We start from the raw sequence: 21,027 nt of genomic DNA on the forward strand, positions 1-21,027 counted from the left end.
ATTACAAGAAAAGCAAACGAGAATGGGATCAATTAAATTCCTCTCGGGCAAACCTGTTAGCCAGAAGATTTTAAGGGAAAATAACACGTATTTTATGTGTGCTTTAAGAACAAGTACTGTGTATGCACTAAGGAGAATGAAAAGATGAATAAGATAAGATCATTGAAAGAATGCAGTCAGGCTTAAACAAATCATTCCAAACAGGTTGTTGATGAAGCAATTTAAGGAAAATGTTGCGCCCCAAATATGGCTGTGTTGCATGGCCTAAACAAGGTAATTTCATCTCTGCTGCTGCCATAGCAGCTTTTCCTAAACCGGACACACAGGAATTCAACGTCTTTGTATGCAGTGGTGCCTAACACAGTCCAAGCCTAAGTCAACGCCTCCCAAAAAGGTGCTCTGGTCAGAATGACAGGCAAAGCAGAGAGGGGTTTCCTTTCCTTCCTTCTTCAATCACTTCTTAATAATAACTTGCACTAAGAGCTGGATGGAGCATTCTTTCTCTCTTACTCTCTTTCTTCCTCAGACAAATACAATTTCTCTCTTTTTTTTTTAAAGACAAAATACGCAAGGCTTTAATTACTCTCAAGAAGCAGAGCGAGGAAACCCTCTTGGGGAAGCAGCGCCCCCTGCCGAACACGGCTGTCTTCTGCAGCCCGGTTCCCTGCTAAGCCCGCGGTCACCGCCAGGAGGAGCTGCCGAAACGCTCAGGGCTGTGGCGGGCCGCCCTGAACCCCGGGGGAGCGCGTACTCACTGGGCAGGGTGATGACGCTGCTGAGGTTCTGGTCGCCGCCCACACTACGTCGTCGTCGTGGGGACAAAAAAGAAAATGAAGGTTAAAACTGCCAGCGACGCTGAAACACCCCAGACACCACCAAGACACACCTTCCTCCTTCTGAGAAACACGCTGGGGGCTTGGGGCTTTCCCTTTCCTCTAGTTCTGTAGAAAAACTGAAAAAATCCAGAACACAGCAACTTTTCTCTACTTGCCCCACAAACCAGAATGTCCAAATAAAAAAACTCGTTTAAGCCGGCGGGGCTGACTTATGTGTTTTTTAAGTTTGATCTTTAACCCCAAGCAAGGGAATTAAGTGGGCCCCTTCATTAAAGAAAAAAAAAAGTTTGCCCTCATGGTTTTCTTCCTGTTTGGCTTGGGGAAAACCCGTCTTTAAAGGGTGTCTTCTAGAGAGCCTTCTCCATCTTCCAAACCACTTCTAAAATTCCAAGGAAATCAAAATTGGATGGGTTTCTAGGCATGAAAATACACAGCATTCCAGAGTTGATTGGATTCCCTGCTTTTCCATATCTCCTCCTTCTCTGCCAAGTACATCTGGGAACATTTCAAAGGTTCTCAAAACGGTTTGGGGTTTAACTCTGCAGAGCATCATCAGGGAGGAGGCCAGGGACTCAGCACTCAGGTCCACGCTGGTGCCAGAGATGATGGATTGCAGGCTGAGGAAACACCAAACCTGCCCTCTCAGGTTGGCATGAGCCAGACTTTCAAAGGTGAAGCTGGAGTGCTACTCACCACAGTCTGCGGTGCCTGGATTTGATTACAGATGGAGCAGGACCAGCATGCACGAGATATATATACGTGATTAGGAGAGGTGCTGGATTAGGGGTCAGGAGCCATCTACCCTACTTTTTGCTCCTTCATCATCTGACTGTGTGATCTTGGACAGGTTACTTGTCCTCTCTGAGCCATGCTTCCTCGTCTGTTAAATGAAGGCCCTTCAGTAGTGATCCCAGCTACCATTTACACCTTCCTTCTGTCAGGCACTGTGCTAGGCATTTAAATTCTCTCTAAGCCTAGTGACCTGGGCACTTGTGGTAAAGAACCCGCCTGCCAATGCAGGAGACTTAAGAGATGTGGTTTTGGTCCCTGGGTTGGGAGATCCCTTGGAGAAGGGCCTGGCAATTCACTCCAGTATTCTTGTCTGGAGAATCCATGGACAGAGGAGCCTGGTGGGCTACAGTCCATGGAGTCGCACAAAGTCGTACATGACTGAGGCGACTTAGCATGCAAGCCTCATGACAATGCTAAGCCAGTATTACTGTCTCTGAATCAAAGATGAGACCAGTTCAGAGAGGCTGAATAACTTGCCCAAGATCACACAGAGCAGGCAGCTGGGACTCAGACACAACTGTGGTTCTGAAGGCTGCTGCGTCCTTCTGAGACTACTGCGTAGAGGGAGAAATGGAAGCTCAATCTTTTCCAACCCAAATGTTTGAGTAGGTTCTCCCCTAAACTCCTCCTGTTCAGGTCCAGACTTGTTTGGAAGAAAATAGTGGTTTGGGAAAGCTGATAAATACCTTCCTTAAATTAAACCTAGAAATTTCTCATGGAAAAGCACCAGGTGACTCATCTCTCTGCTAGAGAACTTGTTTTCTACATGCTCAGGGGGATCCTCCCCTGTCCTGTGACGATAAGGCGTCTCTGGGCCTTGCCACAGCTGTACTCACCTCCAGGACAGACCTCTATACTGAGTCAAGACGTCCAGGACGTTTCCAGGCTTGGACCCGGCCCCATTACCTGCCTGAAAAGAGAACAACACGGGGGTGATTTTCCTGCCTGCTCACCAGAGGGTCTGTGTTCTTGTCCTGGCCAGGCCAGAATGCCAAGCCCTTTAGAACCCAGGGTCTTGACAGCACGTCTTGATGTGAATCCTGCCTTGTTAGAAATGAGTGCAAGCTCCCGCTGGGAATCCTGGAACCCACCCTGGGAAACCCTGCCCAGACACCAGGCTGGCAAAAGTGCTCTGGAAATTAGACTGCAGTGTGGTTTTCCAAAGGACTCATTTCAGGGCCCCATGTTTCTAAAAGCTGTGAACTATATCATAAAAGGAAGTATATTGTAATCCTTTGATATGAATAGATCTTGCATATGTACAATGTGAAAAATTAAAACGAAATGCCATATACCTACTCCTCAGCTAAAGAAAGAGCAGAGTCTTTTAAAACCACCACGTGACGCACTGCAGGTTCACGTCCCTTGCCCGAAGCCTGTTATTTCTGAGACGAGCCGTTTCAAGGAAGCGGGGGAAGGCTGGCCTCCAGGAGAGGTATCCCTGCCTTTGGGGTAAAGAGTCCTGAGGGGTCATGGAGAAGAGGGCTACGGGACAGAGACAGGATTCTGGCCTCAGAGTCCTGAGAGTTCTGTCCTTATCCAGCACTTACAGGCTCTGTGGCCGTGGTACTCACTTTGCCTCATCCACCTTCACCTTCTTTGTTGGTTTAAGTTTGAGGAGAGAGATACGTCACAGGATTTTGTTGAGGAAACTGAGTGAGATCATATCAATGGGAACAGGCCACAGGCATGAAAGGTCTCAGCTGGTAGTTGGGGGGAAATTCAGCTGGACGTCCTTGACCTTACTGACCCAGAGAACAGAAGCTGGACGCCTCTGTAATGAGCTGCTGTGGGCCAGAAGCAGGGACCCTCACTTCCCACCCCGGCTCTCTAAGGACTTGATTCTGCTTTTTCTGGATCACTCTTTGTGGGGACTGGGAAGTCACCCCGGGGCAGTTGCAGACACAGGCTGGATCATCTTTAGTATTTCCGTCTCTTCCACTGACCCTGGTTTTTTATCCCCTCCATTAGTACTAGTTCCTGTTGCATTATCGCGTGGCCCTTGGCATGATCCCTTAGCTTTCCTACAGACAGAACAAAGCATCTGGTCTTTGAAGGGACCCTACACCGTGAGCAGGAGATCTCAAACTGTTCCACCCCACCACCGACAGGCTGTGTGGTCTGGGCCGGGTCACTTCTATCTCAGGGGGCCCCTCTGGACCCCCCACTTCCTGCTCTCTCTTTCAATCCAATGTTAGGAGAAGAAAGATGAGGTTAGAATGGCAGTGGAAAACTCAACGCCAGTAGGGAATGCTGGATTCCAGGGTGGATAGGGAGGTGGACAGAGAAGGCGATGGCACCCCACTCCAGTACTCTTGCTGGACAATCCCATGGACGGAGGAGCCTGGTAGGCTGCAGTCCATGGGGTCGCTGAGGGTCGGACACGACTGAGTGACTTCACTTTCACTTTTCACTTTCATGCATTGGAGAAGGAAATGGCAACCCACTCCAGTGTTCTTGCCTGGAGAATCCCAGGGACAGGGGAGCCTGGTGGGCTGCCGTCTATGGGGTCGCACAGAGTCGGACACGACTGAAGCGACTTAGCAGCAGCAGCAACAGCAGCAGCAGCAGGGGGGTGGAGAGGGACTGAGGTTGCATGGATAATGGCAGCTCTAAGGGCTCAAAGTGAGATTCTCCTATTAACCAAGATCTCCTCTTCTCCTGCCCTTCCTTCCACCATCCATAACTCACCGTGAGTGAGTCGCCCAGGGCTCCGATGACCTTGATGTCAGCCAGCTTCAGCCTGTGAACTGAATGCAAAGATGAACAGAAGATGGGCTTCCTGTCTCCTCTGAATCAGGGAAGAATGTTCTAGGAAGACTAACACAAAGTAGGGAAATTCCGTTTGGACAAAGATGCTAAACGCCCATCCTTGTCTTAAAGCCCAGCAGTAGCAGCTGTGGAGCCTGACTGCCAGTCTCCTCCTTGGGGTGCCTGGGCACAGGGTTGGGGAGCTGGAAGGTGGCCCCACTTTCAGAGGGGCAGCTGTTGGTATTGGGTGAACCTGATGCCACAGGTGGACAGTTATCCTCAGGGTGTAAACAGTCCTTGATGACCTGATCTGGGAGTAAGGAAGGGGTTGCAGTGGAGGTGAAACCTATACTTCATCTATGCTAGGATCTGTTGATATTTGGGATAAAATATTTTATTTTATTTTATTTTTATTAGAAAAAATTCAGCTCAGTTTTTCTGAAGTGAAAAGGGAAATGCCTTTATACTATTGACTATTTTAAAAAACAGAGGCGAAATCACATGACATAAAATTAACCACTTTAAAGTCAACAATTCCGTGGCCTTTAGTACATTTCCAGAGTTGTGCAACCATGACCTCTATCTAGTTCCAAAACATTGTCATCACCCCCAAGGGAGACCTGTACCTACTAAGCCAGTCACTCTTCCCTCCCTCCAGCCTGTGACAGCCACTGTCTGCTTTCTGCCTATGGATTTACCTATTCTGGATATTTCATATAAATAGAATCATACAAAATGCGACCTGTGTGTCTGGCTTCCTCCACTCTGCATGATGTTTTCAAGGCTCCCCATGTTGTAGCAGCTGCAAGCACCTCGTTCTTTTTTATGGCTAATATCCTATTGTGTGGATATACCACCTTTGGTCTATTCCTTCGTCAAATCACAAGCTCACCTCTTACTCCCCCTTATATCTCCCACTTCCCTGGAGTGCCTCCTCCCATAGTCACCCCGACTTTGACACAGCTCCGTCTTTCCTCAGATGTGCCTTCCATGGTCTCTAGCTGTGTGATGCTGCACTAACTGGTCAATTACCTTTCAGCCTTGGAAGAAGTCTAATGTAGCATTTATAACCAGGGAGTAGCCCACTACTCCAACAGGGAAAGAAACCTTTCATTTCAGTGAGCCACTGCTTAAGATAAATAAACTAAAATCTATCTTCTAGAAGGTTCTCTCAACAGCCCTTCTTTACCAAGTCACTCTATGATGAGGGTGGTGAAACGCAGAAGATGCTTTCAACACCACCTGGCAACCTAGAGTCTACTCCACTCATCAGCATGTTGTATGATCACATCTGCATGGGAAGCTGTGCTCACATTCAGCAGAAACAACATTCAAAGGGGTCTCCAGGTCTTGCTCCCTCCATGGAGACATCTTGTCTACCCGACTTCTATGCTGTCCGCCTATGGGAACTGTTGCTCCCACTGATAATTTGCTCTCATTGGAAAAGTAAAAGTCCCTGCTTCTTTCCTATGACAGCATGCAAACTGAACCATGCATAGCTGTGAATGTGTGTACGCAAAATATAGAGATTAGTGGTCTTCAAATTTGAGCATGCATCAGAATCATCTGGAGAGCTTGTTAAAACACAGATGGCTGGTCCCCACCCTCAGAGTTGCTGATTTTGTAGGTCTCGGGTGGGCCCAAGGCTCTGTGGTTAGAAGAACAATATCAAATCACAAAGCCAGCTGCAGACATTAGCACACATCCACGGGGCTGAGCCTGAGAACTCTGAAATGACCTCTTCTCAAAGAAATCAGGCTCTGGGTAAAAAAGGCAACAAAATGAAAAATAAGACCTCCTCTCCTCAACTCTAGAGGGTTTATTTTAGCTTCTGATGATGATGGCCAATCACTGTATTCTTGTTGCCATAATGTGTAATACAGTGAATTCTGGGAACACTAACTAGTGTGCAAAGGTTAGGGGAAATCTTTGGGGCTGGTAAAATGTGGAGGAGATGAGAGATTTGCTTTGAAAGCACATTACAGTATTGTAAAGGGGTGGCTGAAGCTGTCCATTTCTGCCTCCTAAATTTGTAGCAGGCAGAAAGGAAACACACATACATGTGTGCTCATGTATGTCCACATCTGTGTGTGTACATACATGTATATAGCTTGATATGCATATTGGAAGGAGTGGCTTCCTGTTGGTCATTCTGTAAGAAATGACCTATAAGAGATAATAAACCAAAAGAACCAAATAGAGATGGAAGAAGTTTGACTCATCTGGGATCTTATTAAAATAGAACCCTGCACACACATTTCATTGGTTTGTTATTCTGGAAACCTCGATTTGAATTTTGTTAATATCATCATATATGATAAAGACACAGCCTGGAACCACAGCAAAGCACTTTAGCAATTGCTCTCCTTGGGGAGAGAATTCTTCAGAGATAAGATTAAATTTGTGTGGGCTGATTAGCCTAAACATTATCTGGTACAGATAGTCCATCACCTCGAAAGAAGTTGATAAACATATTGTTAACTCATCAAAATTTTTACAGAAGGGGCCTCTTATCAGAAGGCCATCTAAACTATGATGAAAGATCATGAATTACCAGCAAATGGTTGACTAGAGAACAGAATGGGGAAAGTGCCCACTGAACACAAAAGGAACGTCAGGGAGAAGCTTTGACGCTTGGGAGTTCTTAAACTACCTGGGGCTATAATCTGAAAAACCAACTTTCTCTCAATTGTCAGCTAGAGCTGCCCAACCCTTTGCTCTCAGATTTTAGGGACTTATATCAGGACTTTTGCAGTGGTGGTAAACTGCTGGCCCAGGTTAATCTATGTTTCTGTCTTTGAAGTGCTTTGGCATGAGTTTATATGAAAAAATATGTGACTGGCACATAGGAGCTCAAGAAATGTGTCCGGCTGAATTAAAGGCTAAGAGGCTCTGTATCAGAGACTTTATAGCTCTTGAAGCTCTAAATGATGGAAACTGCAGGGAAGGGAAATACATTCATCCAAGTGTCTTGGGGAGAGTTTGAATTTGTTCAGTAGGTGGGTCCCACCAAGGGAACAAAGTGAAGTCACTCAGTCGTGTCCGATTCTTTGCTACCCTGTGGACTGTAGCTCGCCAGGCTCCTCTGTCCATGGGATTTTCCAGGCAAGAATACTGGCATGGGTTGCCATTTCCTTCTCCAGGGGATCTTCCCAACCCAGTGATTGAACCCAGGTCTCCCACATTGCAGACAGATGCTTTAACCTCTGCACCGCCAGGGCACAGGCAGGCTGTTATTCCCTGTGGGGCATCATGACTTCCTAGTCACAGGCTAGTTAGGTCCCAAGACTCATGAACATGTGGTGACTCTAGAAACAGCTTCAGGATGCACACAGGACAGCTCACCACTGACTCACAGTGAAGCGAAGCCCCTGGTGGTCACAGGGCTGCAGCCTTGGCCTTTTCAATATCAGCGCTGGAATTGCTCGTTTTCAATAAATGACGTCAGGGACTTAGAAATGACTTGTTCTAATTTATACTATTGGTGACAGTGGCATAGAATTAACTTTGTTCTACTTTCAAATGCTATGAATTTTCCCCCTTTGCATGGAATTAGCAGCTTGACTTCAAGATAGCCAACTTCAATAGACAGCCTGTGCCCTCTCTGGCTCCTTATTGCCACTCTTTTGTTTACAAAATGCTACCCCTTTTCTCACTGGGAAAACCTTAAGTCATCCTCAAGGCCCATTGTATTTTTTTTTTTTTTTAACTTATCCCAACGATCTTATGGACAGGGCCATGAAGTAATACAAAATGATGTAAGTTCTTATGAAGTTATAAAGCCCACAGGAGGTAGCATTCAATAAATTTTATGTACACACTGAAAACCATAGGGGCATGAAGAGTCAGAAATGACTGAGCATGAACACAAACCACAGCCCACTGACCAGAAGGAGAAAACTAGAAGCGTTCATGCATGCATTCACTTATTCATGCTACCAAATAGCAACGGGCAATAAAAATTACTTACATCAGCTCTACATATCTCATCCCAAACCCCACAGATCAGCAGAAGAGGTTCATCACCTACGGGCTCCAGATGGAGTGATGTGAGGCACCTGGGCGGCCAGGGGCTATGGCCTGTTGATGAAGGCAGTATCTTATTTTGAAATTATCATTTGTTCATTAGCTGGGTGTACTGGTGGATTGGCTTGAGAGAGACATTAGAAAAGGGGACTACAAAGAAGGTTTTTGAAAATAACTCTGAAGGTAAAACAGTTATTTGGTAAGATAGTTTCAGTGAAATATTGTCTTAATGGAAGGCAGTTTGGTGCAATGGGTTTTTAGGATCTTTTTCAACCCTGGGAATTTTTGATTTGCTGAAGCAGAAATTCTCTGCAATAAAGATAAGTTCAACAAGCGTTTATCAGGCTCCCACCATGTGCTGAGTCACTGGCGATTTAAAGATAGATGATCTGCTCTTAGAAGTACATATCAGATGCCTTCATCTCAATTAGAAATTGTAAACATGGTCTCCAGAAGGGTGAATGACCTCATCAGAAATGTGACAATTATCGAGGGTGATAATAGCGTGACCCGGTGTAAGTCTTTCTCCTGTCCCAATAGCCACACGTGTGATTAAAATGTTCAATCAGATATCAAGTGCAGTAATGAAATGTGTTTTTCATTTTTGTCCAGTTAGCTGTGGCCCTTTTTCGAAATGACGCATTTTAGGTGGGTACTCAGAGGGGCCAACCCAGTATTAGCCCTTGAGTACCACCACCCAGTAGGCCAGTGCCGCGTTTTGTTCCCAGGCCTACTTGGTTAGATCAAGAATGCCTGTATCTGTCCATCTGCTTATCCAAACAACTATCACCAGAGCATCTCATATCTCATGGTCTCGAGATTTCTTGTGCTTACATCTTCAAGTGCCAATAAACAGGACCATCTCCAGGGTCAGGGGATAAAGGAGAGGTTCATGTTTCATTTGGCTTTCAGATGTTCAGATATGCTCTAATGGATTGCTTGCTTATCACTGTTGTGATAGGAACATAATCTGGACAGATTGCAAAATCTTTACAGACCATCCTTTTAGAATGATAAGGTTAAAAGAGGATAGATATCATTTCACTGTAGAGAGTATGGCTATTAAAACAAACACCACCCTCCCTCTCCTTATACAAACATACATATGATACATACACATATATGTATAGACACATGTGTATACATACATACGTATGTATATTACATACACATTACATGTATATAACACACATCTTACATATGCGTGTATATATTATACACATATGTAATATACATATACACATACATCTTTGAGCTTTTGCTATTGGAGAGCCTGCATATGAAGCTAATAATTTGTTTCTAATAATTTGTTACTAAAATTCTGCTAGCAAACTAACCAACAGGAAGAGGCTGTCACTAATATGGGGAAAAAGCATAAAGATGCTGTGTGTGTTTAAGACTTTTATCACCTATTCCATTCTTCTGCAACTTAGTCAAGAGCCAGTTACACACTGAAGTGTTCCGTGAGAAGATTTTTAACTTACTTGCCAGTCACTTGGCTTGATTAGAGTGTGTAGAGCTAAGACAGGCATGAAGGGCAAGCTGACACTTACTTTCTACTAACACTCAGCAAAAGGAGACAACCTGCCCACAAAGATTTGCATACCGTGACATCTCCAAACTTTGCTTTCTATTCTGGAAGGCACATAGGAGGCATTCAACAATCATCTAATAGATGAGTAAACAAGGGAACAAATCAATGAACACACGAGTCACTCCCCGGGACGCACGAGAACCCACTGCACGGTTGCAGAGATGCTCCTAGGCTGAGGTTCTGAGTCATGTGGGCCACCACATCCTCCGACCCGGGACCTTCCAGGGTCCTGTGCACACAGCTATCACCCCCAGGCTGACTCATGTGGAGGAAAAGGTTCAGCCCTTAGGCAGCCCCTCTTTGGGAAGGTCTCTGCCTAGAATGTTCCGTGAGTCTCACTTTCATGACCCAGCAACAGTCATTTTGAAAATACCAAGAAGTAGTGAAAACGGCACGTGTGTGAGACTCTGTGGTTCCCTGTGCTGTGCAGTGTTTGAGTACACCCCGACACGGCTCTACTCAGAGTGGGGACTTTTTGCTTCCTGCTTAAGGTAGTTCTGCTTTTCACAGAACAGATCTGCCTCATCGAGGAAGGTAGTTCTGCTTTTCACAGAACAAATCTGCCTCATCGAGGCTTCCCAGCGGGAACAATGACATCAGCTCACTCACCCGACACCGGGCCCTTCGCAGAGCATGGCCTAGCACACAGCTAATGCTCAATAAATGCTTTCTGATAATGTTATCACATTTTTGTTAAAGAATAATCAAATACAGGCATGAACTTACAAGTACACACACAGAGCTGGATGGCCTTGAAAACCTCTCAGGTGTATCTCAGATTGTGGGGATTGACATCCTAAGGCTACTCTTACTGTGATGGGTTTAGACCTCACATGAGTTTACAAATCACTGGACTTGAGCCGTGTACCTGAGGTGGGAACCGTGTCAGAGGGATCCTTGTCAGAGCACCTGATTTCCACTCCATCTCTCACCTGAAAGGAGACACAAGGAGAAATAATAAGAAATGGTTCTTCCATGTAAGAAACTGGGTGAAAAGTATGCCTCTACTGGGGAGATACCACTTAATACAGAAACCCAGGCATCTTTTAGGAGTTGTCCCTCTCCTTCAACACTCACACCGAGTGTCCACAAAACCCCTTCCAGCTGCTCCCAGGCCTGCCCCTCTTCTCTAGTCCCACAGCCTAATTTCAGGCTTCATCACTTCTTTCTAAAATATGGCTGTATTCTTCAGCATCGTTGCTGCTGGCCCGTAGGCTTCCTCCTTAGCCTTCTGAATCCATTCAGAGGACTCTTTTTCTCTCAACATAAAAATCACTCCCTTGCCCAAATTCTCAGTGAAATCAGGAATTTTTGTCTGTTTGATTCTTGTGTTTCCAGAGCCTATAACACTGCACAGTAGAAGCTCAGTAAATGCTTGTTGGTTAAATAAGCATGTTTCTACTCTGTACTAACAGCAGCATAGTCCATCCTCCTTGGCATGGCCTAGGAGGCCCTTGACGTTCCAAACCGCCCACCTAGCTCTCTGTCCCCTCCGTGTCTCTGCCCCATGCCCACCTCTGCCCTTTCTTTCCTCTTCCCTCTCCCTGTTTCCCTTCTCCCACCCACCTACCTGGCTGTGCCTTATCACCCCCAAGGCTGAGGTTGTGGGAGCCCTGGGGAAGCCTTCTCGGCTCCCTCCTGTCATGTGCTGTCCAGCTGTGTTCTCAGAATACCCATGGAAACCTCACAGCGCTTGGTACATTGTGCTGCCACTGCTGGCTGACCCCGCTAGACTATTTGTATCTTTATCTCCTATACCTGGTCTTCATCCACCCACTCATTCAGCTGACAGTGACGAGATACCTGCCCTGAGCCCCTGCCCTCACAGAGCCTGCATGCTAGTGGTACACGGCTGGTATTCAGTAAGTGTATCCTGAAGGGCTGTATTGCTCCCTCTTATATAAAACTCATGGCCCAGTAGATACTGTTAAATGTGCATTATACTTTATAACTTATTACCATTTAACACTTCTATGAAGTAGGATGATGACTCTCATCATTTACCAGATTTGAAAAACCAAGGCACAGAGCGGTTGAGTACTTTGCCTGCTGACAGAGAGCCAGTAATAGGAAGAGTCTGGATTTTAAGCCAGAGCCCACTCGCTCAACTCACTGAGCCATACTGACTCTTAGATGTATCCTTGTTGCTGCAATGTTAGTGAGAAAGTGTGGGATGAGTTGATAAATCAAGTCTTGCACACTGTTATCTCTGGGGCTTTGCGATGCAGGCCCTGGCCATCAGCTTTGCCTTCACCACTCAGAGCAAACTGCACCCTCTTTTATCCATAGGGAGACAGGGGCGGAGCTAGGACTGAATTCATCTCAACCCACATTGGTCCCCGGTCCTCTGAGAAGGAGGATGACAGCCTTCAAGTGTTTCTTGTGTCCACAGAGGACTGTGGAGTGCCCTATCTAATCTCAACAGGAAGTATTAGAAAAAGACTCATGAGATAAGTCATAAGGAAGACGTGAGTGAGTGTGAGGCGGCCCCTAAGGGGTGGCTGACGGCTGCGGACTTCCATGTTGACTGCTTTCAGATCTCACCCCATTTCCCTGTCTTTTCTTGACTTTCTCTTCAGATTAAGGGCTCGGATGAGTCTAAAAGGACTTGTCAGAGATTTGAGGAGAGTGAAGATTTTTAGGGCTTCCCAGGTGGCGCTAGTGGTAAAGGACCTGCCTGCCAATGCGTGAGACATAAGAGACATGGGTTCGATCCCTGGACTGGGAAGATCCCCTGGAGGAGGAAATGGCAACCCATTTCTGTATTCTTGCCTAGGAAATCCCATGGACAGAGGAGACTGGTGGCCTATGGTCCATAGGGTCACAAAGAGTCGGACATGACTGAGCACAATCATATACAAAGATTCTTGCCTCACATCAAAATAAACAGGAAGCTGGCAGCACTGAGCCCCCAGCATACCCAGTGAAGCCACGGAACGCTGGTTGCCAAGATCATTTTAAAGATGGAGTTGGAGGGCAGCCCTGCTTCAAGCACCTAGGGGACACCCACACACGTGTTCCTTCACCCTCTCCAGCCTGCCCCCGGGGGTCCAGGACATAAAGAACCCCTCGGAAGCTTCTAAAGACTCATCAGGCAGCTGCCCCTGGTTCATTTGCATGTTTGTCAATCATAGAACACCTCTCCGTACCTCAGTCTTCACCTGGGGCTTTAGCATCCTGGGCAGATAGTTGCTGTTCCTGTAGGTGAACAGATAGGGATTCTCCTGCAGAGAAAGATAATGTATTGTAACCATGATCCAAGAATCCATATCCTTGAACCATCAGGTCTTATCATCCAGCAATGCCTTTGGCCAGTTTGAAGCATTCATACCATCCTTTAAATGATGAGAAAACCATTCTCTGGCTTTTCTTCTCTGTACTGCCCACTAGTTCCCTGCAGGAGTTCATTAACACTTTGAAATTTCCCATTTGCTACAGTCAGCATCTCTTGCTCTCTACCTGAGGTTCATGCCACCAGACGCAGTAGGTATATTTCCATGAAAAGAGAACTTAAAGTTTCCTGAGAGCCAAGGCCAAGAGAAAAATGTGATGAATTGCATAGTTCTTACAGTCCAGTAAGAAAAAACTTACCGATTCATCAAGAAAGCCAAAAATTTGACCAGCATTACGTGATAAGAGGAATTCTACTCATTTACGTTGTCATTTAAAAAATTAATTTATTAATCAACAGTAATTCTACACCTACTATACACTGAGCACATATTTAAGACGCCCATCTTGGCATCTGGGGCCAGGTGAGCTGTGGCTTTGTTCCCATGCCCTGCATAGGTATGGAAGGGGCCTGAGTTCTATTAAAACAGTTCTCCTGGCCCACAGGTGTAAACCTTAGGTATGCCCAGGCCCAGAAGAACAGGTCCATGACTCTAATGGGGCTAATGTCTCATCCAGGTGAGACCCACTTTCACAGCAAAGCCCACTTCTTTATGACCCCGCCATTCTTCCCAACTCAGTAGGAGATCCGCCCCCCCACCTCCGCCCCCTCCAGTCCTTGCCTACCTGGGAGGGACATGTCAGAGGCCATCTCTCTTTTGCACTGAACGGTTCATCTTTCTGTCCTGCTGGTTGCATCTGGAATAGAAGGTAATATTTAGAATAGCAAAGTCTTACACAGGTGGCAGCATCCTAGGGTACCACTGAGAGAGGCTCATTCGCCCTGTGTTTCTCAGAGTGTGACCCTGGGCGGGCAGCATCAGCTGGGAACACATTAGAAATGCCACTTCCCAGCCCCCAGCCCTGGGGTGGGGCCCAGCTCCCTGTGTTTTATCAAGTCCTCCAGGGATTCTGATGTCCGCTCAAGCTGAATTCCACTGCGGGAGAGGAAACACCAATGCCCAGCCCACTGCTCCTATTTCAGGGAGACTGAACACCAGAGAGAACTGAACACCATCTAGTCAAGGCTATGGTTTTTCCAATAGTCATGTATGGATGTGAGAGTTGAGCCATAAAGAAGGCAGAGCACCAAAGAATCGATGATTTCAAACTGTGATGCTAGAGAAGACTCTTGAGAGTCCCTTCAGCAGCAAGGAGATCAAACCAGTAAATCCTAAAGGAAATCAACCCTGAAGACTCATAGGAAGCAGTGATGCTGAAGCTCCAATACTTTGGCCACCTGGTGTGAGGAGCCGACTTATCAGAAAAGACCCTGATGCTGGGAAAGAGTGAGGGAAAGAGGAGAAGGGGGTGACGGAGGATGAGATGATTGGATGGCATCATCAACTCAATGGACATGAGTCTGAGCAAACTCAGGGAGACAGTGAAGGACAGGGAAGCCTGGCATGTTGCAGTCCATGGGGTCGCAGAGTCGGACATGACTGAGCGACTGAACAACAACTTGAGTTCCATTGCAGGAGAGGAACCACCGATTCCCAGCCCACTGTTATGACAGGGAAACTGAACACCAGAGAGACTGAACTGACACGAGGACCTGGGTGTCCAGATCAAGTCGAATCACTCTCATGCAGGCTTCCTGACCTTCCAGCAGCTGGTTATTTGTTCTGCTTGACTTCCTGTACCCCGTCCTTGCTGCCCTGCTGCTGCCTGGCTCCCTGATTACATTTCCCTCTGAGAGGAGAATAGGAATGGGAAGGAAAGGCAAATACACGGTGTAAAACAGCAGGGAATGAATGAAACCCTTGGTCACCTGGCAAGCCCCGTGTTCCTACCTGGGACACAGAGGTGCAGGGGCATGGGGCACAGCACGGCCCCACGCTAACAACTAGAGAAAGTGTCTGCATTTCAGGAACAGTGATAGTGGTATCAGCACTGATAGAGACAGCTACTTAAATGATGACTGAAGCCTATCTGACATAGCAAAAAGCGACGTAGCGAAAAGTGTGTGGTGTATCCACAGGGAGAGCAGCGGAGGATCCACTCGGGGAAATTCACTGGAGGGAAGATGAGAAAATGAAGGCAGTTGGAGAATTCAATGAAGGAGGAATTTTAAGCTCCTTCTGTTATTTTAAAATGTTCACGGTACCTTTGTAAGGGACTTCCCAGGTGGCACGAGTGGTAAAGATCTTGACTGCTAATGAAGGTAGATGTAAAAGACATGGGTTTGATCCCTGGGTCGGGAAGATTTTCTGGAAGAGGGTACGGTAACCCACTCCAGTATTCTTTCCTGGAGAATCCCATGGACAGAGAACCTGGCAGGCTACAGTTCAAAGGGTCGCAAAGAGTCAGAGATGACTGAAGCAACTTAGAATGCACACACACACACATATATACCTTTGTAAACACTTAAGAGAAAAATGCAGTGGCTTTGAGAGATCGTAGATTTTCTCTTGCCCGCACTTCTACTACTTGGAAACCTCGTGTTTGCTGCCATCACTGCTGCCCCAAGGGGCTGGGCTCCTAGGGCACCCCAGCCTGCTACTCCCTCCCCAGGGACCCCGATAAGGGACACGAGAGACAGTAGACTGTGGGACGGACTCCCCTGTCTGGCTCAGTCATGGGCTCTGCCATCTTGCAAGAGCCTTTTAGACTCCTCAGCAGTATCTTATCCTAGCATCTGTGCCCAGTGAACAGGAAAGAACTTTACCCTTCTTGGGATTGGCTTGTCACCCAAACGGACCAGGTCAGATAAAAGGGTGTAATTAACCTTTTGGCAAAGGAGTGGCAACCTTTCACTCAGGGGCTGGAGGAAGAACAGGGCTCCTCAGCTCCTTTCAGTTTTATTCTGATGGTGGACACTTCTAAGTATGGGAGTCCCAACCATAACGTTCAGGACTGCTCTGAAAGGAAGTGTTCAGTGGGCCTGAAGTCAAACTGGCCTGATTTCTCCAATCTTTCAAGAATTTAATCAATGATAGAATCTGGAAAGAAACACTGAGAAAACCACATCATGATTATTTTAGTCAAATGGATATCACAGAGCCTAATTTTTTTAAGGACTCCAAAGGAAGATTCATAGGTTTTCTCAATAAACCCATCTGCATGAATAATCTTGTCCTGAATGTCTCTTTGGAAGGAATGATACTAAAGCTGAAACTCCAGTACTTTGGCCACCTCATGCGAAGAGTTGACTCATTGGAAAAGACCCTGATGCTGGGAGGGATTGGGGGCAGGAGGAGAAGGGGACGACAGAGGATGAGATGGCTGGATGGCATCACTGACTCAATGGATGTGAGTCTGAGTGAACTCCGGGAGTTGGTGATGGACAGGGAGGCCTGGTGTGCTGTGATTCATGGGGTCACAAAGAGTCGGACACGACTGAGTGATTGAACCGAACTGAACTGAAATGTCTCTTTATCCATCACCTACATCCTTCCTGCTGCCATTAATTCCTTTTACACCTGCTCTGGCCCTCCATCCTCAGGATGGAAAATGACTTGCTCCATCAAAAGGACACTCGTGTGTCCCTCCACCCACCACCCCACACTGCACACACACGCACGCACTCCAGGGACACTGATGCTGGTCTCTGCTCTTGGTCGCCCTTCAGTACTTTGATCGCTTGCGTCTCCTGTGCGTTGGCTTCCCTGCCCCCACGATGAACTGGAGTGTGGGAGGCGCAGGGGGATGACCTCAGACATGCTCTTGAGACTCCCACTCCACTGGGAGCCATTCCCCAGCCTTCTTGCTCTGCCCTGAGATTCTAACACTAGCACAGGGCTTGGCATAAGGTGGGGGTCCGTGGCCACTGGATCTGGCAACTGAGCCCCCACAGGTGGGTCTCATCAACACTACTGTTGTATAAGAATTATCAGAATTTACCGGGGAGGCAGGAAGGGCCTGGGAATGAATTACATCCCAAACACAAATCCTCCTCTGCTTTGTGTCAGGAGCTCAACTTCCATCTGAGTGGTTCATTCAGCTGGGATGGTGCTAGGTGTGTGGGGTTTTCCTTTACCAACTCTCAGAGCTCACACCCATCCTGAGCTCAGCCAGGGGAGCAGACAACGCGTGGTTGGCTCAGCCAGCCCCACTGTTGTGTCCTGGGGCGAGGCCAAGGAGAGAAGCGATAGAATCCGGGCCTCTGTGGTCATAGCAATTCTGCTGGCTCCTCTCTGCTCCCCAAGCAAGAGGGTGGCCCTCTCTCGGGCCTCTGTGGGTCTGCAAATCTGGCCATGATGGACAAAACTGGCTTTGACAACTCTGTGGTCTCGGTGGGGTCCAACACAGCAGAGAGGCACAGAGGTAGAGGAAGGGAGGCTCGTGGTCTCCCCATGTCCCTGGGAGGACACAGGGGAGAACCCAAGGGAGAATGCTCCTGTATTTTCCAAGGCCTTCTGAGGCTGGCCAGGAGAGAAAATGGGGCCCAGAAAGACCACGTGATGCACCTCAAGAAACAACCAAAAGCACAGCTGGACCCGAACCTAGGTTTTCTGGCTTGTTAGCCGGTGCCCTTTCCTGAAACCTGTTACTGCCCTGATTTCTCATAAATAACCCCAGGCCTGCAGGCACTGTCGGTGTGTTCTGGCAGATGTGCTTGCTCTGGGAGTGAGATGGTGTGATAGCCTGTCATTTCACCCCAGAGGAAGAAGGGCACAGACCTTCCTGGGGATACACTTCTCTCCTAGTGACAGCTCCAGGAAGCGTGAGGCCTCTCGCTGGGAAATGGTTACTGTTTGGGCTGGGCAGGTAACTGCCCACCTAGGAAAGCCATCTCCACCTCAAAGCCCCGGGACACCAACTAGGTCCCAGTCCCTGGTCTTGAATGCGAGACCTTCTGTTCCCCTCTGGGCTCCTGGGGAGGAGAGAGGTTTGGCTGAGCTTAAAGCATCAGCTCTCCTCCCCCAGAGAGAGGACAGGGGAGGGCAGCCTGTGCAGGACCAGTCACTTTCCTTGGCCCTTCACAGGAGATCAGCAGCAAAGTGGTTTTCCGGGGAATATCTCACCCAGGGGTCAGGCCCACTAAAAAGGGTCCTCATCCAAAGAAATCAAATGCTTCCTCTGAAGGCTGGTGTGACTCCATGGACCCGGGCTGCCTGGGCCGGCCCTGCCCGTCCCTGTCTCATCGGCTACCACACATCCAACTGCAGCTGCTCATGGACTCAGCACAGCACCCCAGTCATGGAGATGGAGAGAAAAATTTTTCTAATTCAAGGAAGAAGAAAACCACGTTTCTGTCTTGGGAATTCTAAAAATAAGACAGCTTGGATGGGGAAAAAAGTAAATGGCAAAATCAGGTCTCTGTCTGGTGTCCTGGAGAGGCTCAGAGTCTTGACAGAACATTCCATCCAACGATGAATCCCAGACAGCCCTGGGGGAAACTTCAGAGTCTGGAGAAAGCCTGTCCCAGTCAGAGGAGGAAGGGTCACTGTAGTGAGTACTCGCCGCGGGCCGGGAGGGAGGGAGCCACAGGCTCACCATGTGTCGGCTCAGCGGTTTTGCAGAAAGGGAGCTGAGACCCTAGGTTTGCACGCCCGTGAGAGCTTTGAGCCCAGGTCTTCATCACTCTCTAGTCTGCGCTCACCCCAGGCACCACCCTGGGCCCTGGGCACCACATGACAGTCCTTAAGTGTGAAGTGAGGGAAACCCGGACCCACTGGCTACGTGAGCCTGATCCTTAGTGCCTGACTCCCAGTGAAGTCTCCCAGACAGACTCCAGGGAGGTGTCCCTGCCTCCAGGAAGAGCGGAACTGAGGCTTTCCAGGGAGCCCTGCTCACTGTCAGGGCTACAGCCCAGCTTCTGGGAAGAGGAGGGGAAGCTCCCAGGGGTCCCAGCTGGGCCATCACTAGGTGTGGGAGGGACCCCTGGTGGCCCAGAATCACCATCATCCTGGAGTCCTCGTGGTTCCTGCAGCCCATCCAGCAGCGAGTGCGCAGGCCGGGCGCAGCGGCAGAGTCCTGCCCCTCCTTCCACAGAACAAACCCCAGGTTATCAGTGCAGCGCCGGGACCCTCAGCCACTCACCATGCTGTTCCAGAGAGTCAAGCCGAGAGCGGTGGGATCCTGGAATGGCTGCTCCCCCTGAAAGAGAACCAGAGGAAGAGCCCTGTGTGCCCCGAAGGATGGGATAGCCCTGCCACACACTCTTGAAGCTCTCCCGGCAGAGATGGGGGGCCCCTGATGCACCTCGATCCTTCATGCTTCCCCATTAAGAATGGTGGGAACTTAGAGGACTGCTGTCTGGGGTCAGGGCTGGGAGGTGAGGGCCTGGAGAGGCGGGTTACACGCCTGGCTGCTACTTGTCATCGTGGGGTTGTACACACTGAACTAACGAGCAGAAGGAGCAGGTGGCACAGAAGTGATTCAGGTGTGGTCTGAGTAGGAGGGGGATGGGAACTAATATTCCTCCTCCTCCTCTTTCTAAACCACTATTTAAACATGACAGAAGTCCCGGAGGGACACAGTGACTCCAGGAAACAGAAACCTAGAGCCTGGCGGGAGAACAGCCCCAGATGCACGGTGCTAAAGCCCCAGAGGCATCAGAGACCTTGCGGAGCTGAGCGCGCCTGGACCCACCACAGCGCTTGTGGTCGCAGGCCTCCTGGGGTGAGAGGCATGTGTCCAGTGACCTGGGTGAGGAAGCAACTAGAATCATCCTCCCTTGTAAGGATGGGTGTGGAGGAGCCTGCAGAGAGAGGAGTGTGGCGTGGTGCCTGGAAATTCCACCTTGAATAGTCACCGTGGCTGAGAGATACGGAAGGCTTCCACACACCAGGCGCTGTTCGAAGTTCCTCACACCTATTTACTCACCCCTGACAACCACCCTAAAGGAGGGACTACTAACAATGGCCCTAACATCCCAGGTGAGGAACCAAAGCAAAGAGAGTTCAGACAACTTGCCCACGGTCACAGAGGAAGCCCATTCCAGAGCTGGAAGCTGTCTGTGTGAAGTCCATGCTCTTTATCTCCAGGCTGCTCTGACTCTCGGAACCCACCTCACAGGGTCAGCCAGCCCCACGGGGAAATGGGCCCCAGAGTATAAGAGAAAACTGCAGCATTTCCCCTGAGACTGCACGTCCTGGGCTGGGTCTCCTGTGGAGGAGAGGGCGGGGGCAGGAGAGGGTGTGGGCCGGGCCTCACTCACTGAGGTTGGCGGCAGGGCTCTCTCATAGAAGAAAGGCTGGAAGACGACTGCGAAGGACTCCTGCTCGTTGTACTTGCTGGAGGCCAGGAGACGTTCCCAAGTTTCCTGAAGAAAGGAGTACCGTCAAGGCTCAGCCTGCCCCAACCTCCCATCGTCCCAGCAAGGGGCTCCCAGCAAGTCCCTCACCCCTGCCCCGGTCACAATGACCCACCCATGCTGGTCTGATTTGTATGCTGTTTGGAAGCTCCTCTCATCTCATATTTTGGGACCCTATGATTGACTAAATTAGGTTTTCATTCTTCTCTGAAGTGCTAGAATCAGGTTATAGCAGAGTTAGACCTGAAATATATTCTCTGAGAGCTCAGGAAGTATACAGCTGCCAGCACATAGCTAGGGCCCCCACGCTCTCTTCAAGGGCTGAGTTCTGTAGAGGGATACGCTATGACCCCGTCAGAAACTGTCCCTTCCTGAGTGAGTTAAGTGCCATACAGCTTCACAGATATAATTTTATTCTTAGATTAAAAATCATCGTG

At 48.5% G+C, this 21,027-nt stretch overlaps 1 protein-coding gene across 1 annotated transcript in view; it reads right to left on the minus strand.

Moving 5' to 3' along the window:
• PLB1 (phospholipase B1) overlaps positions 1 to 21,027 on the minus strand; it is a 157,774-nt gene that overhangs the window by 59,486 nt on the left and 77,261 nt on the right. Inside the window, exons 14-21 of the mRNA XM_061432953.1 lie at positions 20,495 to 20,599; positions 19,375 to 19,431; positions 14,017 to 14,088; positions 13,149 to 13,223; positions 10,868 to 10,931; positions 4,320 to 4,378; positions 2,465 to 2,538; positions 756 to 799 (exon numbers count right to left, since the gene is read on the minus strand). Of these exons, the coding sequence (XP_061288937.1) occupies positions 756 to 799; positions 2,465 to 2,538; positions 4,320 to 4,378; positions 10,868 to 10,931; positions 13,149 to 13,223; positions 14,017 to 14,088; positions 19,375 to 19,431; positions 20,495 to 20,599 (550 nt within the window). The remainder of the gene's footprint in view (positions 1 to 755; positions 800 to 2,464; positions 2,539 to 4,319; positions 4,379 to 10,867; positions 10,932 to 13,148; positions 13,224 to 14,016; positions 14,089 to 19,374; positions 19,432 to 20,494; positions 20,600 to 21,027) is intronic.

The sequence above is a fragment of the Bos javanicus genome, chromosome 11, assembly GCF_032452875.1.
Source record: "Bos javanicus breed banteng chromosome 11, ARS-OSU_banteng_1.0, whole genome shotgun sequence".
In the NCBI taxonomy this organism is placed as follows: domain Eukaryota; kingdom Metazoa; phylum Chordata; class Mammalia; order Artiodactyla; family Bovidae; genus Bos; species Bos javanicus.